General features: G+C 37.7%; 1 protein-coding gene across 3 annotated transcripts; it reads right to left on the minus strand.

Annotated features, from left to right (window-relative positions):
- Positions 1-95: 95 nt before the first annotated feature.
- Positions 96-7,324, minus strand: LOC140863364 (uncharacterized). Of its 3 annotated transcripts, none has more exons than XM_073266739.1 (16): positions 7,053-7,324; positions 6,888-6,971; positions 6,655-6,728; positions 6,530-6,563; positions 5,797-5,855; positions 5,520-5,634; positions 5,368-5,405; positions 4,752-4,849; positions 4,619-4,674; positions 3,200-3,467; positions 2,948-3,054; positions 2,617-2,670; positions 1,987-2,052; positions 1,372-1,446; positions 1,027-1,086; positions 96-531 (listed from the first exon to the last, which is right to left on the minus strand). In XM_073266739.1, exons 1-15 carry the CDS (start codon positions 7,206-7,208, stop codon positions 1,027-1,029), a joined length of 1,344 nt encoding a protein of 447 aa, XP_073122840.1. In that variant the 5' UTR covers positions 7,209-7,324; the 3' UTR covers positions 96-531. The 3 variants fall into 3 exon arrangements, with proteins under 3 accessions (XP_073122840.1, XP_073122839.1, XP_073122838.1); XM_073266738.1 differs by having other exon boundaries at positions 96-526; positions 1,012-1,086; XM_073266737.1 differs by having other exon boundaries at positions 1,012-1,086.
- Positions 7,325-18,119: the final 10,795 nt, after the last annotated feature.

Consider the following 18,119-nt stretch of genomic DNA (forward strand, 5'->3'; position numbering starts at 1 on the left):
TTATTCTGAAATGGTGAAAACTCTGTAGAGCCATATAGAAATACTTGGACCATTTAAAGACAGAAAGGAAACAATTAAGAAACAATGCACACATAACACATTTAAGAGTTGAGACATCGATAACATCATGAACTTTAATATTTTACAACCCCAAGTATATGATTTACAATGCATAAATAGAGCCCGACTGCAACAAAGCTCTCAACGGCAAGATCCTTGTGCAAAACATAGTGTACCGGAGATTTAGTTCAATAAATATGTTTGATGGACATTGGACAGCGTTCTTTACAAGTGTGACAGTACACAAGTAATACACCCTTGGTCATAACAGGCTGTGGTGGTGGTAAACTGAGAGATTGAAATCGTCCATCCTTCAGTACTTCAATTCAATCGAGCAATCGACATTAAAACCCCCAGACCTCAATCCTCGATCTAAACTTGTGTCTCATCAAGTTCAGCTGGCTTGGAGCAGAGTCACCATTTCTCATTTGCTGATCCATTTACAGTATTACAATGCTGGCAATTGCTGTGCTGATACACAGAAGTTATCACATAAACATAAAATATCAGGCATTAATTTGTCTTCCTGTCACTTTGGTCAAGTCAAAGCACAAGGAAGAACCCTAAACATTCACACATTATATTGGATGAAATAATTTATTTTCTAACTGGTCTAGAGCTTGCTTTCTTTTATATGTTTTATGAGCACACGTGTGGATAAAGGAGAAATTATTGTAATAATATAAAATCATATTTTCCAACCCTTTCAATGTTTCTCAAAATCCAGTGGTTCTATTAAATGAAATTGGACAGACAAGACAAGGGAAGAAAGAGGAATTTGAAACTTTCGTGAGAGGAGTATGTTTTAAAAGCAACCAATAATTTCTACTAACCACAAAGCAATTCACCCCACCGGCCTGCCTATACATTTTGTAACAGATATTAACAGGACAAATCCACACGAGGAACCACAAATTTGCATATAATAAAGAGATGGCATGAAAAAAATACCTCGAATCGACTGACCTAATTTTCCACTGTCTGACCACCCCCACTGGAAGTAGATGGTATACCTTGCTCGATACACTGGTGTAGAAAAGGAAACATATTGTTCAGAATGGTATGATTGTTACCATGCCAAGCAAATTGTAAATATGCAGGTGAGTAAAATTTGGGCTTCCACTCTTTTCAGGGTTGTTATTTGGGGACGTGAGTCGTACAATTGATTGGTATTGACGTATTCTGTTGAAAACACAATACTTTCCTATATAAGAGTCCTCTGCCCAGTTTTCATTTAATATAAGTATAATATGATGGCAAAATACTATAGCAACGACAATGTTCTTCAAATATAGAGAGATTTTCAATAACCTGAAGAAGATGATTATGTAACCAATCCAGTGTTTGAGGGAAGGTTGTCGCTGATATGTTAACAACTGTTAAGCCCTGCTCATATTAAAACACCATCACCATCTAAGTTAAAATCGATGTTGCAACATAAAAGTAAGATAAAACCCTACAATGTGGTTTGTCTAACAAAATAACTTGCTCAATTGAGACCATATTCTGGAATTCCATTTTACTTTTGCAAAACATGCTCTTCATTTTTCTTTGTGCTGTTGATACGAGTTTGCAGTTGTACAATACTGTGGAATTTCTTCTTTGCTTTTGCAAAATATGTATGTTTTCAAACTTTTCAATATGGTTACGATAGCAGTTGCTTTCTGATTAATATAATTACCAGGATTAACGTGGGAGAACAGAATAACTTGCCAAATTTCAATCTATTATGTCTTGAAACTAAGGGGTAATTATTTGACCAGCAATTATTTGCAAATTTCTTTCACAACTTTCGAAAAGTACCATAAAGGAAGGAGTATCCTGGGTATTTCTACAGCAGGATGGCCCCTGAATACCTTCAAAAACATAAGTTTGTATTGCATTCTCGATAAGATGAATATTTTTGTAGCATAAAAACATACATACCTGTGACTCAAATGAACAGAGATAATCCTGGAGTGTTTTTAAGTTGCTGATTAGTGTACTCTTGTCCTGGAAAAGATTGGAGAAGGTTCACGTGTCAAAAGATTTATTTGTTATTTGTGACCAACATAGATGACAAGAACAGGAATCTAAATCAAACACTGTCGTGCAGAGTATATAAATTTTTTAAAATATATATATACAAACCTACAAAACTTTTGAACTTGCAAGTGCTTACTACGCTATTGATAGATACAAACCAGCAAACAATGTTTTATCACCTAGATAAACATACGGTAGGAAAAAGTAAAATTATGCCTGTCCCTGTAACTCTGAAGATTGATGTTCATCAATATTATATAGTATCATAATGTTCCTCAAAATTTCTCTATACATTGAACAATATTACAGAGCTTAATATCAGAAGAGAATCCATTTCAACAAGGGGATACTATTCATGACATCACCATTAAAAATATTGTTCAGGACTCATGTGAAACAAGATAACTTCACTTATTTTCCTACAAAGACAATCAGTGACTTAATCCACAGGAAGAACAGTTATTTATCTTCATAATGTGTGCAAATGGAACCGAACTCTATGACAGAGAAAGTTTTAATTTTCAGTAAAACCTGAATAGGATATTTTTCAATGCTCCTAGTAGATATCCACTCCTCTAGCAATGCCTGAGAAGAATCGACAAAAGTACGATGCTGAGAACACGGAATAATTAGAGCAATAGTAATAATGGCAGAATCCCCAAAACCAGGTTGCATGTTTTGCAATATTAATAGATATTGGGTCATAACTCATACGTGATTTGCACGTGGTATTCTAACATTGTGATCATGACTTTGTTGAGCAAGCGGAGATTCAGGTAACCTTTTGAACTTAAAAGGATTTGGGTTTTTCACTTTGCTCATAAGGACAACACTTAAAGAAGAAACTATTTTTTCAACAAACCTTGTGATCAAATTCAGCCATCTTTAGAATTATGGGGATAATTATGGGGTCAGCACCAGCCTTGTCCTTTTTGTTAGGACGAGCCTCAATTGCATCAGATTCTTTTGCTGTTCCACATGAAAGAAATAGGTAAAATTTAGACGCAAAATTCTAATCTGGTAAAGATAAATTTTAAAAGAAGAAAAGTAATATTCAAGATAGTCTGATTCAGTTATATTATACAGCAGCACAGGAAATAATGAGAGTTTTCACCTTCAGCATTGGGAGTGTCACCACTTATATCCACAGATTTCAGAGCACCTGAAACCATATCTACGGCAGATTCTGTTTCCCCTGAGTTACCGACCTGGGGACAGGAATTTCTTTCGAGTTGATTAACAAATGGATCGCTATGATTATTCTGAGCTGGGATTCCATTTTTACTTTTTTCTGAACCCTTATCTTTGTCTGTTGCTGTAGACTTTATCGGTGATTTATTTTCATCATCCATTAAGTATATGCTAGGATCCAAATGTATTCCCTGCGATTGTCAGAGATAACCGAATATATCAGCATGACTGTAGAAATTATATTTTCCATTCCACTGCATAAACATCCATGCTTTTCATTACCACCACCTATGTTTCTTCTTCCCCTAGTGATCAACAAATAAAGGCGGAACAACTAATAATTATCATGATGTTGAGAATTAGAGCGTCAATTCGGGATTGGCCCGTCGGGCCAACCCGTCCCGCCACTAAAAAAAGGCGGGTTGGATTGTGCTTTTGGTGGCCCGTTTGGAAATTTTATATTATTTATAATGATTTCTGTATGGTTAATGAATTTTTAAAAGTGTACATCATTTATAATTGTTTATGTATGATTTTTAACAAAACTTCATTTTTATTTTTTTTTTGAAGGGTTGGCCCTCCCAACCTTCAACCCATGGCGGGTTGAGTTGGGTTGGGGTATTCCCAACCCGCCATGTTGGCGGCCCGGCCCGCTTGATGGCGGGGTGGCCCAAATTGACAGCCCTATCGAGAATGGTTGAAATTTCAACTACGAACATATTCACATTTTCTTCTTTCTCGTAATTACTCTTTCTTTTTTACACACTATATCAATTACTATTAACACGATAACATTGATTCTACTGTCACTCTTACGATGATTATGACAGCTTTTCCCTGAGCAAATCTTTCTCGAGTACCTTTACCATTTCTTTCTGATATATGCTATTTTTCTTAACAATAATGAACAAACTTAAAGATCAACGGAGAAATGTGCCAAGACAATCGAATATTTTTCCCACCCAAAACTGGAGTTATTAACACTGATGTTTGCTTAAGGCTTTCTTTTCTACTTCAACGCCTGTTTCTCCAGCCGTCATTACTTGAGCCACTCAACCAAGTTTCTCTGTGTTCGACTCTGTAGAGCGGGTTTAGTCTGTTCACCCTCAGTTCTAAATTTGTCAAAATACTTCCACCTCAGTAACTGCTTCTCTTTTGTTTGGTAAGAGACATTTGGACCATATATCATGTGTATTACTTGAACTCTACCACATTTATTTTCACGGGTTATGGTAACGGACCTTTGCTACTTACTTTACAACGGAGTTCAACTATCACTCACCATGGGTATAACAACCAAACAAGCAAAGCCATCACAGTATTATCTTGTCAAAAATCATACCTCGATTATGATTGGCTTTCCATCCTTCATTGCTTTCTTCAAATCACCACCCAAACCTACAAGCAATACCAATAATATACCTATCATAATCCCTGTAATTCTCGAGAATAACGTAAGTACAGTCATGCAGTACCTTTACGAACAATCCGGCATTCTCTACAGAATTCAGTTATTAATTCCTCGGATGAGCCAAAGTCTCGCGCCCATACGGGGGAAGACATTAATGGGGCACTGAGATATAGACGAATCAGTGATTTAGTATTACGTAAGATTGCACAAGATCTCTCAACAATTTAATAGTTGGTAATATCATGAATAGAGAGATTTCTAATGACAATAAATTTAATGGGAGAGAGGAAGGAAGCAACTAGCAACCAATATTTCTCTGATGGGATCTGACAAATCCATCAACCTTCAAACAAGGTTCTGTCGCACATAAAACAAACACATATACGAACTCACTCATCAAGGCTAAGGATTATCGTTATTTAATGGATATTGATGAATATGTATGTCATAAAATAAAGCATGCAAACATAAACTCGCGGTTTCAAATTGTAATAACTTAGCCACTTAAGTTGTAATAGCTCTTGTTAGGTTTAGAACCTAGATAGCGAGAATGAGTCAACATTTATCCAAGGAAGAACAAGTCAAAACATTATTAATAAAATCAGTTAGGTGCGGATTTGAATATATAAATTGTCACAGTGATAAAAAAGATAAATCAGTGCCTTAAAACAGTCACCTACTCTGTTGCTGTCCGTAGTAACTCATACACCATGTCTGTCTGTGCCATTGAGAAAATATACTAAATCAGTACGAGGATGGAAATGTTTAAATAATGAAGTGCTGGAATCGCTCTCCAAAAAAGATGCAAGAAATTATACAAAAGAGAAATCACCTGCAAAACATTTGGCAGGTTCAGTCTTTGGGCAAGTTGAGTAGCAATGGTAGACTTTCCAACGCATGCGGTACCACATACAAGAATAACCAGTGGCACTCTTTGATGGTGAAATCTAAAGATAGAGAAAATGAAGAAGAGAATGAAAAAGAAGTTTTAGAAGTTCATTTTTTTCTAATCGATTCAGGAGAATGTAACCCGAGATCTTAAACCTTTCAAAAATAGAATCAGAAGAGTGTTATATCATTATATCTATAACAATCAGACATAGACTTGCCTTGTCATCATTTTATATCTGTTTATGTACTCTTGGCCAAAACCTCGACGCTCCATAAGCTGCAGGCCCCAAAGAAAGTAGGAAAATTTCTTCATCAAACAGATACAGATGATGAAAAATGGAAAAAGACTACGAAAAAGTGAAACTGGCTTGCGGTGAAGCTATATAATTCCTAGCAGTACCACAGGCTAGATATTTATATGCCTTAAAGAGTACACTTTTTCAATTATGCATCATACAGAAGGTGGAACCATTACCAAACAGGGACCTTTTTGCTCATGGTATTTGCCAAGATAACCACCAAAATTAAAAGCCTGATGTAAATGATAAAGCGCCTCTGGAAGGAGAAAATACTCGAGTAATATCCAATTGCACAACTGTTTCTCTATATACGCAATAAAGAGATTTTAGGACTAGGGTGGCAATAGAGCACAAGCCCACTCTAACCTGTTACTGTTGAATGTTTGAAGTCTTAGTAAACACATCAATCAGGCTAACATAGAATTCTTAACACGGGTCACTGGTCAACAGTGGCTTACACTTGTTCCTAAGCCAGTTGCACACCTTCAACAACCGAACTAATGCAAAATATTGAAACACACTTCACTACAGGGAGTAAATGGCTGTTGCCCTGATATAAAGGTCTTTGATCCATTTCACAAAATTTCCATTCACATATAAAAAGTCAAAAAACAAAACCGAAAAGAAAAAGGAAGAAGAAAAAACAAAGTACCTTAAATAAATTAGCTTCCAGGTCCGACTGTGAGCTGCAAAATAAATGAAACAGAAGTTACCAGCAAACATTCCTCATAACTATAAGCAAGAAGATCAAATAAAATGACAACTGCACGCACATACACGTCAAGAAGGCTGTTGTCTATGAGAAGCTTTTTCAGTTCGAGAGCAATTTTAATGGCCACATGATTAGGAATCTGTAATCAGGACCCAAAAAAAAAAAAAAAACCAGTGACAACCATCAGCAAAACTAAACTTAGGAAGAAAAAAAAAAAAAAACACACACACACACACACACAATATCAAAACCCAGAAAGGAAACGCATGAAGAAGGAATTTTGACGACGATACCGTACCTTAGTAACCGTCAACATTCTGCTGAGCAAAAATCGAGAGAGCACGTAATAGTGATCGGCATTATCACCCAACCACACCTTAACCTAAAATTACATCGATAAATAAATAAATCCAACTAAAAACTCAGAAATTCCGGAAATACACATCCGATTAAAAACCCAAACCTTCACAAAATCGTATTTGGACGACGCATTGCGAGTGGAGAATGGTAGAACTTCAGACGGTTCTTTTTCTTTCCGATGCTCCGAGTCTCCTCCTTCCTCTCGCCGATGATTCTCCCAGCTAGGGTCTGCGATTACCACTCCTTTATCTTTCTTCATTTCAATTTCAATTATCTGCAATCGGATTGCATGAAGACTTGGATGCACAAGGAATTGTGAGCGAATGGAGAAATTGTAATATTATATAAAATCTTGTTTTGCTCATTACATTTAATTAGTATGAAATTTATATAATATTTCCCTTTTAAAAAAATCTTGTTTTGCTCATTACATTTAATTAGTATGAAATTCATATAATATTTCCCTTTTAAAAAAATCATTCCTATGATATCTTTTTGTGTATATAACATTCCTATAATAACATTGCTATAATATCTTATATAGTGTTTGAAATAGTTTTTAAAAAGCACTTTTCAGTCATTTTTTTACAAAATTTTGAAATTTTATGAAATTTTATAAAGAAAAAACTGAGAATTACTTTCCAAAAGTTGTCCCAAACACTACCTAAATATATAAACTTGTGTGTATAATGTAATATAAAGATATTATTTGTTGCTTAAATATATTTTTAATTTGCAAATACTGGTTATAACTATATTTTTATATTTAAATGATGATTAAATATATTAAAAATTAATTATTAAATATCTAGAATTTAGTTCAAATAAATGTCGATAAATATTCGTGAGATGTGTTAAAAGCAATAATTACATAAAATGAAATCTCAATTTATATATAATTTTGAGGGCAAAGTTGAAAAGAAAATTGTGAGATAGGTGGCAATTGGCATACCAAAATGGTTATTCGATCTGCTCGAGTATTCTAATCTTTAAAATAGTGTATTGGTGAAGATTGTTATTTTTTTTTCTTTTGTTTTTCTTTCTTCAACCCCTTAATCTCTCAAGTTTACAATCAACCAAACAAATAATACAAATTTTTTTAGGTAAGTTATATCATATCTATACAGACACGGTCTTCGCATACATCTAACGGTTGATATTTATCATAGGACGCAATGTGTATGCGTTGGATACTCGTATAATATATAATAAATTTATATTTTTTGTTGCTGAAAACTCGCAACCGCTGCTCGTGTACATTAGCATTATGTAAACTTTGGACATAATATCTTACAAATCAGGTCAGTAAATCGTATTGGACAAACTCGATGATAAATTTAACCAAAACAATATTGATATGATAATTAATATATATATATATATATATGTATGTATGTATGTATGTACATCAATAAATAAAAAAAAGTCGAACTCATTATCATTTTGAGCTGTCCACCAATTTCCATATAGGTATTGCAAAGCCACGACCCGTGAAAAATGGCCCTGAGCGATTAAGTCCGAAAGTAGGTATTGTAACATCATTAATTTGTTAGATCATATATAGTTATATAATAGAATAGAATAGAATTACAACATAGGAAGCAAATGAATTATTTCCAAGATAAACGGGGTGGTGAAATTTTTTAATGATTATCTATTTAATAGGAATAACAACATAATAATATACTTATATTTTAAAAAAATTAATGATAAATTATTTTTTTTAAAAAAAATAACCCTTCTTAGAAAAATTAACCCCTCTTAAAAATATGTCTTGGTACATCAGAATGTAAACTTTTTATATAAAAAGCATTAAAGCGGCCCTATACTATACTTGATCCATATAGTTGATTCGATCGAGTCCGTGATATAGGCTCTTACGAGGTAATGGGCCCAAATAGGCTTTGTTGTAAATTAACTGACCTTGCAATTAAGTCTCTGTCGATTTTATTATTAATTTGAGAAATGTTTGAATATAAATATATATATTAATAGATTGGATAGAGAAATTTTTTTTATTAATAGCCAATGTCTTATACAAGACATCGTCATTAATTTAAAATTTTGATTTAAGTTGCAATCAAATTTCTTTACAGCTAAATTTTTTTATATTTTTTATAATAAAATTCACTAATATTTGTTGTATTTCCTACTAAAATTTGAGTTAAAATATTTATTCGATCTAATAACTACTCTGCAACAGAACTGAAAATTCTATGGCTTGGATATTTAGTATTTTTTATTTATTACATGTGTCTAAAAGTATGGAATTTTGGGGTTACTTATATATGGTCGAATACTCTCATTATCAATCCGAATTTTTTTTTAATGATATTCAAGAAGAAAATATTTTAGAAAAATTCATACAATTAGAACATGTTTGGTAGATGGGAATGAGATAGGAATATAATGAACATTCTCATCTCATTCCTTACACCAATGTTTGGTTTGCCTTTGGAATGAAAGTTTTTATTCTCATTGAAATGATTATTTCTTTCAAAAAGGGTTGACCCCGAAGGGGACCCTATCCCATATGAGTCAGAGGTTCATTGGCTCATGAGAAAGTTAAATCGAGGGATGTGCACGAGCGGCAGGTCTAGCAACATGGCCAACCCCCAGAGCATACTGCATACCCCCACAATATTTCAACAGAGAATATGCTCCACACGATGATCGAACCCGCAACACTGAAGAATTTCTTCACACGTCACCTCAGGTCTTACCAACTCGCATATACCCCTGTGGACGAAATGATTATTTCCTTGTTCATGAAAATAGCGATTCCATCCATTTTGGATGAGAATGGCAATTCTCACTCCCATTCCTTTCATATTTATAAAATATTTCCTTATTAGCTTAACCAATATAAATCTATATTTTATTAAAAATAATAATAATAATAATAATAACTTAAAATAATAATACTATCACACAAATCACGATCATTTATAAATGTAAAAAATAATGATAATACTAATTGTAGTGACCCTTACTTGGATCACCTACTAAACAGAACTTAAGCATGCATTTAACTTAATAAACATATATCAGAATAAACTGCGGAAACATTTCTAAAATTACAATCCCAAGGCAAGGAATCTGTAAATATCCAAAATAGATTATACAACCAGATCGAACAACTGTAACAATCCAAAAAACAACAGAATAAAACCTAGGCGAAGCTCCAGCTGGCCAACAACTGTCTAGCCCCTCTTGGATCCACCCGCCTCATCCAATCGCAAACCTGCTCCATGGAATAGGGTGTCCAGAAACACAGAGTACGAGACATGAGCATAAAACGCTCAGTACGAGAGTATGAGTATATATGCATGCAAAGTGAACTCCCTATAACTCGAGGTCAAAGATCAGATAACAGAGACAGACCGGGCCCTGGTATGTAGCACGATGTGCCGTCGCTTCAGGAGGTGGCTCCCATACCATAATACCAGTGGATTTACCGGACCCAAAGCCATGGAAGTCCATCCACTAACAGGATAGGGTACAACCCTACTAATAGACATCTCGAAGGAGATAGCTCAGTATGCAAATGAATGCAGCATAAATCAATGACATATAAACCATGCAGTCACATAATACATGCATACTCAGTCAGGATATCTCGAACAGTACTTTCGTACCTCAAATCAGTGCAAGCTCTACCAACTCTAGGTCCACGCCTATAGTCTGCTCTACACTGCCAAATGATACTACTATCATTTAGTGCTCTAAAAGCCTTAACTAAGCTATTGCATACTCCTAAATATTTATAGGAAGCAAAAGCTATACCTTCGTCCGTCATTAGCCCTTTGATGTCGATGCCTTCAGAACTTGGGCACAACTCCGCTATGACTATCGAACGCCTCGACGACTCCCGGGTCAAACCTAGAAAGGCTAGAACAACTCGAATACGACTAGAGTAGAGAGGAAATCCGGAATTGGCAATTGAAAATGAATTCTCGGCCTTCTATTTATAGACAACGATCGGAGCCTCCGATCCTCTATCGGAACGTCCGAACCTCGATCGGAACGTCCGACCCTGCCATCGGAGCTTCCGAAGATCCTGATCTGCCACGTGTCAAAATATCACTTGTTTACTTCGGATAGGGGTGATCGGAGCTTCCGATCCTGCCACACGTCATGCCTGACGTAATACCATCGGAGCTTCCGATCCTGCATCGGAGCTTCCGATCCTGTTCGGAGCTTCCGAACTCACCTTCGGAGCTTTCGAACTCTTCCCAAGTAATTATGATTAATTTCTTAATTACTGATTTTGGTTACGGGCTACTACATTCTCCCCCATTTAAGATGTTTCATCCTCGAAAACAGATCTTAAGTACTGAATGTAATACAGAGATCTAAACATTCTTTATTCAAATCAAGCTTTTACAGAGTTTGCAACTGAATACAACTATAAGAATGAAATCAAAACAACTCAGGATGGTCTTCATGCATCCTGTCCTCAAGCTCCCAAGTAGCTTCCTCAGTGCCTCGGCGCTGCCACTGAACTAAAACCAGAGGAATGACTTTGTTCCGCAAAACCTTATCCTTATAATCCAGGATACGAATAGGTTTCTCAACATAGGTCAAATCCTTGCTCACCTGAACCTCAGACCGCTGCAGAATATGAGACTCATCCGCCATATACCATCGCAACAGAGATACGTGGAACACGTTGTGAATACTGGAAAGATGCGGTGGCAAAGCTAGTCGATAAGCCAAATCGCCAATGCTCTCCAAAATCTCAAACGGACCGATAAATCTGGGAGACAACTTGCCCTTAAGGCCAAATCTGAGAATTTTGCGAAAAGGTGACACTCTCAGAAACACTTTATCCCCGACATTGAACTGCAAAGGCCTACGCTTGGTGTTAGCATAGCTGGCCTGACGATCCTGTGCAGTCTTAATCCGTTTCTTGATCTGATCAACAATGTCTACCGCCTGCTGGATAAACTCTGGTCCCTCAGCCTGTCTCTCCCCCACTTCTTCCCAGAAGAGTGGAGTACGACAACGTCGTCCGTACAACGCCTCAAAAGGTGTCATTCCAATACTAGTATGATAGATGTTGTTGTACGCGAACTCGATCAATGGCAAATGATCCTGCCAGGCTGAACCAAAATCCATGACGCACGCTCTAAGCATATCCTCCAAAGTACGGATAGTGCGCTCTGACTGACCATCAGTCTCCGGATGATAGGCAGTACTCAAACTGAGAGTAGTACCCATCGCACGCTGAACACTCTCCCAGAATCTAGAAGTAAACCTGGGGTCTCGATCGCTGACAATGCTCATAGGCACTCCATGAAGTCGAACGATCTCCTGAATGTACAACCGAGCCATACGATCCACATTGTACTCCCGGCTATAGGCAATGAAATGCGCTGACTTGGTGAGTCGGTCCACCACAACCCAGATAGCATCACAGTTCCTCGGGGATACCGGCAAATGGGTCACAAAGTCCATTGTGATAAACTCTCATTTCCATTCAGGAATAGGCAGATTGTGAAGCAATCCTCCAGGTCGTCGGTGCTCTGCCTTGACCTGTTGAAATACCAAACATCTCGAAACAAACTGATAAACACTGCGTTTCATTCCTTTCCACCAGAAACGAGTACGTAGATCCTTGTACATCTTGTTGCTCCCAGGATGAATACTCAACTTAGTGCGATGCGCCTGAGACAAAATCTCCTCTCGCAACTCTTCATTCTGCGGAATCACAAGCCTACCAGACAAACACAGAAAGCCATCTGACTGATAGTGAAATCCAGACGAGCTACCCTCGTTAGCTAGACGAGCTAAACGCTGGGTTTTTGAATCAGACATCTGAGCATCTCGAATCCGCGAATACAAAGCTGGCTCAGATAATATCGCAAACCTCTGGATACTCTGCATACCTTTCTTATGCTTGAAGGTATATCCTGAAGTACAACAGTCACCGATCGCACTAGACATCGAACAAGTCTGAAGTGCGGATAGTCGCACCTTGCGACTCAATGCATCAGCAGTGAGATTAGTAGCCCCCGGATGGTACTTAATCTCGCAATCATAGTCCTTAAGCAAGTCCATCCAACGTCTTTGCCTCATGTTCAATTCCGCCTGAGTGAACAAATACTTGAGACTCTTATGGTCGGTGAAGATCTCAAATTTTTTGCCATACAGATAATGACGCCAGATCTTCAAAGCGAACACAATGGCTGTCAATTCCAAATCATGGACTGGGTAGTTGTCCTCGTGAAGCTTCAGCTGTCTAGAAGCGTATGCGATCACATGCCCATTCTGAGTCAGGACACATCCTAACCCCTGAAGAGAAGCATCAGTGTACACCACATACCCTCCAGATCCGGACGGTAATGCCAACACCGGCGCAGAAGTCAACCGCCGTCGAAGCTCACAAAAATTCTCCTCACACTCGGAGGACCACTCGAAATCCACACCCTTGCGGGTAAGCTGCGTCAAAGGTCGAGCTAGCTGAGAGAAGTTCAGAATGAAGCGACGATACCCTGCTAGACCCAGAAAACTACGGATCTCAGCAACCGTCGTCGGACGCGACCAATTAAGCACCGCCTCAATCTTGCTTGGATCAACAGAAATCCCCTCCCTGGATATGATATGGCCAAGAAAGACCACTCGATCCATCCAGAACTCGCACTTGCTTAGCTTGGCGTATAACTGCTCATCTCGAAGAGTCTGCAGTACCAACCGCAAGTGAGAAACATGCTCTTCCGTATTACGTGAATACACCAAAATGTCGTCAATGAAGACCACGACAAACTTGTCCAAATACTCCCTGAATACATGGTTCATCAGGTCCATGAATATAACCGACGCATTAGTCAAACCAAATGGCATCACTAGAAACTCGTAATGCCCATAGCGAGTACGGAATGCAGTCTTGGCTATGTCCTGATCACGGACTCTCAACTGATGATACCCAGATCTCAAGTCAATCTTGGAGTAAACTGAAGTGCCCTGCAGCTGATCAAACAAGTCATCAATACGAGGAAACGGATACTTGTTCTTCACAGTGACTCGATTCAGCTGCCGATAGTCAATGCACAACCGCATAGACCCATCCTTCTTTACAAAAAGAAAAGGAGCTCCCCAAGGAGATACACTAGGACGAATGTACCCCTTGTCCAAAAGATCCTGTAGCTGATTCTTCAACTCACGCATCTCTGTTGGAGCCAGACGATACGGTGCTCGAGAAATAGGAGAAGTACCCGGCATCAACTCTATTCCAAACTCAACTTCCCTAACAGGAGGAAAACCCGGAATCTCATCAAGAAATACATCTGGAAATTCATCCACGACCGGAATACTCTCTATCCCAACGCTCTCAGCGGACAAATCAACTGCATAGATAAGGTAGCTTTCCCCGCCAGACTCTAGAGCTCGACATGCTCTCAAAGCTGATACCAAGGGCATCGTGGGTCGCGCTCCCTTACCATAGAAAAAGCAGCTCTCACTCCCTTCCGGATGAAAGCGTACTTGTGGGGCCTCGGGTTGCTAATCTCAAATCTTAAGGGCAATTAATGAATAAGCAATCACCAAGCATCCGAAGCTGTAACAAACAAATTTTTTTTTTTAATAGGCTGCGCTCGAGCGGCTGAAAAGCGCCGCTCGGGCGCGCCCTGCCCATTTCGAGGCAGAACTTCTTGCCCCGGGCTGCGCTCGGGCTGCTGTTTTCTGCAGCTCGAGCACGGCCCTGGGCAGATTCTTGCCCACACTTGACAGCTCCAAAACCTGGCAATTGACAGCTCCAAAACTTGTTTCCTTTGATGTAAACACAAACTTATACATCTAAAGAAAGTCTGAAGCAAGTATACATGCATTTTATTACATCAACCAAGTCGTTAACGAAACGATAACGATAACGACACAAACTATCTCAAGTTTTATACATGTATTCCAAAACCAAAAAGTTCTAAAGTTCCTTGCTTCTCACATTCAAAACATCATCTACAACCCGAGTCCTCACGTGCTAGACTCTCTCCCAGCTGTCAATGACGTCGATGATCAGCTCCTGCCCTCTCTGTTGTCATGCACACATACAAAACAAGACAACAGCCGGATAAACTCCGGTGAGATACAAATCTCGGTATAACCAACATATCGAAAGCGTTAAATAAATCATATTAACTCTATTTAAAATTCGACTCAACAAATAGAGTACTCAAACGCTTTAAATACGAATTGATTCATATAACTTCGAAGCCATCAAGATTCACAAATGATCTTGACATGGATATCCATCTAACGAATTCGTAAACGACTCGCAAATAAGGTTAACCGCAAACTTGGCTTAGATTCAATTCGATATAACATCATATCAACTCAAATTTAAAGATCCACTACCTGAGATGGATCGACAACACCACAATCAAATCAAAACATAAACAAATATGTGATTTTTACGGGCCAAATCAAAGATAATCATTCTTGAGTTTCAAAGTCCCTACTTCGCGATGTCGTCATTATACCTTCGTTTATTGAGGTTCTGAACTCTTCAAATCTGCGAGATATAATCAAAATACATATATCAAACTTCATACCAATCTATCATTTCAGAAACGAGTCAAAACCATCAAGAATTCATCAATCAATCGCATTTCAAACCTCAACTATTTCTTCGTTCGTTCAAGTCGGCGTCTTGTGTCGTTAAGCCTTCAAACTCAACTGAAACTGAATAAGAAAAATACTATAACATTGATAACATCTCAATAACAACTTCAACTCAGAATTCGGCTATCAAAACAGTTCCAAAAATCGATTAAACGACGTAACGATTTCAATTCGATAACCGACGTAATCCCGACTTTGAAATCATTTCTCTTTTCAATATCATTCAAACTTATAGATATATTTCACAAACCAGCTGATATAACTCATTCAAATCTTCATTGAAATAGCTATAATCTACAATCATAAGCTGGAGATCATATTTGGACACAATAACATAAGCTCATCAATTTCGGTGTTGCATATTCAAACGATAGAACACCAAGCACAATTCCAAAATTTTAGAATCTGATCTTTGCCAAATATCAATTTCGAAAGCCATAAAACATAACATAAAACTTACACAAGATCGAAGCCCTCGTTGTAAGGATTCCAGAACACTTTTTGGAATCGAAATTGGACAACCGGAACAAAAGTTATGGCAATTCGAAAATCAAACTTTCTAAAGAAAAGAGGAAGAAAGACGGGCTCTGCTTCAAAAACTTCTGAATTCTCAATATCATGCACGTGTACATGATGAATCAACAAAACAAATCTGATAAATTTCAATAGATATTGCAATTTAGTCCCTAGATTCTTCAATAATTGCAATTTGGTCCTCGACCCTTATTTTAATTCAATTTCAATCCTAAATAATTTAAGAATATTAGAATTTAAATCAAAACTCCAAATATTCCCAAATTAAATATACTCGAATTAAAATTAAATAAATTCGGATTAATCTCTAATTAATCCCGGGCCTTACATTTTTCCCCCACTAAGACATGAGTTCGTCCTCGAATTCATAAACAGTATAGATATGCAGTCCGTATGCTCATAAGAATAAAGAATAACTGAAAACTGAATAAGAACTCACATCAGTGAAATAGATAAGGAAATCGTTGCTTCATATCTTCTTCGACTTCCCAAGTTGCTTCTTCAACTCCGTGTCGACTCCATTGAATCTTTACCAATGGAATGGTCTTCGTTCGGAGTTGCTTTGTCTTTCTATCAAGAATCTGAATAGGTTGCTCGAAATAACTAAGAGTGTCATCCAATTCAGCTTCATCGGAGTGAATCACATGAGATGCATCAGATATGTACTTCCTCAACATCGATACATGAAAGACATCATGTATTCCAGATAAAGACATAGGAAGAGAGAGTCGATAAGCTAGATTGCCTATCTTTTCGAGAATCTCATACGGCCCAATATACCTCGGAGATAATTTCTCTCGTTTACCAAATCGAACGGTGCCTCTGAACGGTGAAATCTTCAGAAACACTCTATCTCCCTGATCAAAAGATAACGGCCGTCGTCGTACATTCGCATATCTAGTCTGTCTGTGCTGTGCTGTTCTCATTCTCTGCTGTATCAGTTTCACCTTTTCAGTCATCTGTCTGATCATATCTGGCCCTAACTCAGGTACCTCAAAAACATCATCCCAATACAAAGGTGATCGACACTTCTTTCCATATAACGCTTCGAATGGTGCCATCTCTATACTCGTCTGATAACTGTTGTTATAAGAAAATTCCACGAGTGGTATAGAATTTTTCCATGTAACACCAAAATCAAGTACTACAGCTCTAAGCATATCCTCAAGCGTCTGAATAGTTCGTTCAGATTGACCGTCGGTTTGAGGATGGTAAGCAGTACTCAAATGTAAACGCGTACCTAGAGCTTCCTGTAGGCTATGCCAAAAGTGCGAAGTAAACCTCGGATCTCGGTCAGATACAATCGACTTTGGCACACCATGAAGTCTTACCACTTCTCGAATATAAAGATCCGCCATTTGATCATGACGATAAGTCATTCGATAAGGAATAAAGCACGCAGATTTCGTCAATCTGTCAATGATCACCCAAACAGCATCGCATCCTCGAGATGATCGTGGCAACTTCGTTACAAAGTCCATGGAAATGTTATCTCATTTCCATTCAGGAATTGATAAACTCTGTAATAAGCCACCCGGTTTCTTTCTTTCAGCCTTCACCTGTTGGCAATTCAAACATTTGGATACAAATTCAGTCACATCAGACTTCATTTGCTTCCACCAGTACTGACTCTTCAAGTCGTTGTACATCTTTCTGCCTCCAGGGTGAACACTAAAGCGACTACAATGGGCTTCTTTCAGAATATTCTGTCTCAAGTCTGCAATATTGGGAACAACTATTCGGTTATTCACATACAAGATATCATCGTCACTAAGCTTGTACTCAGACTGATGTCCTGATCTGATCATTTCAATCGATTTCTGTACATTCTGATCAGCTTTCTGTGCTTCTTTGATACGAATCAACAACTCTGGCTCAGCACTGATTGCATAAACTCTCATAGGCCTTCTATCTGTCTCAAATATATATCCAGAAACACAACAATTCTCAATCAAATTAGATACACCTATAGTAGATAAAGATAGAGCACATACTTTTCTACTCAGGGCATCTGCTG

This window comes from Henckelia pumila, chromosome 4, assembly GCF_033568475.1.
Source record: "Henckelia pumila isolate YLH828 chromosome 4, ASM3356847v2, whole genome shotgun sequence".
NCBI classification, from domain to species: domain Eukaryota; kingdom Viridiplantae; phylum Streptophyta; class Magnoliopsida; order Lamiales; family Gesneriaceae; genus Henckelia; species Henckelia pumila.

What these genes read in the sequence shown, in the direction of transcription:
- LOC140863364 (XM_073266739.1), bottom strand. Translation starts at nt 7,208, where the DNA reads ATGAAGAAAGATAAAGGAGTGGTAATCGCAGACCCTAGCTGGGAGAAT. An exon ending in GAATGTTGACGGTTACTAAG is followed by an intron (nt 6,729 to 6,887) that starts GTACGGTATCGT and finishes TCCTGATTACAG; the next exon opens with ATTCCTAATCATGTGGCCAT. An exon ending in GACAACAGCCTTCTTGACGT is followed by an intron (nt 6,564 to 6,654) that starts GTATGTGCGTGC and finishes TTTATTTTGCAG; the next exon opens with CTCACAGTCGGACCTGGAAG.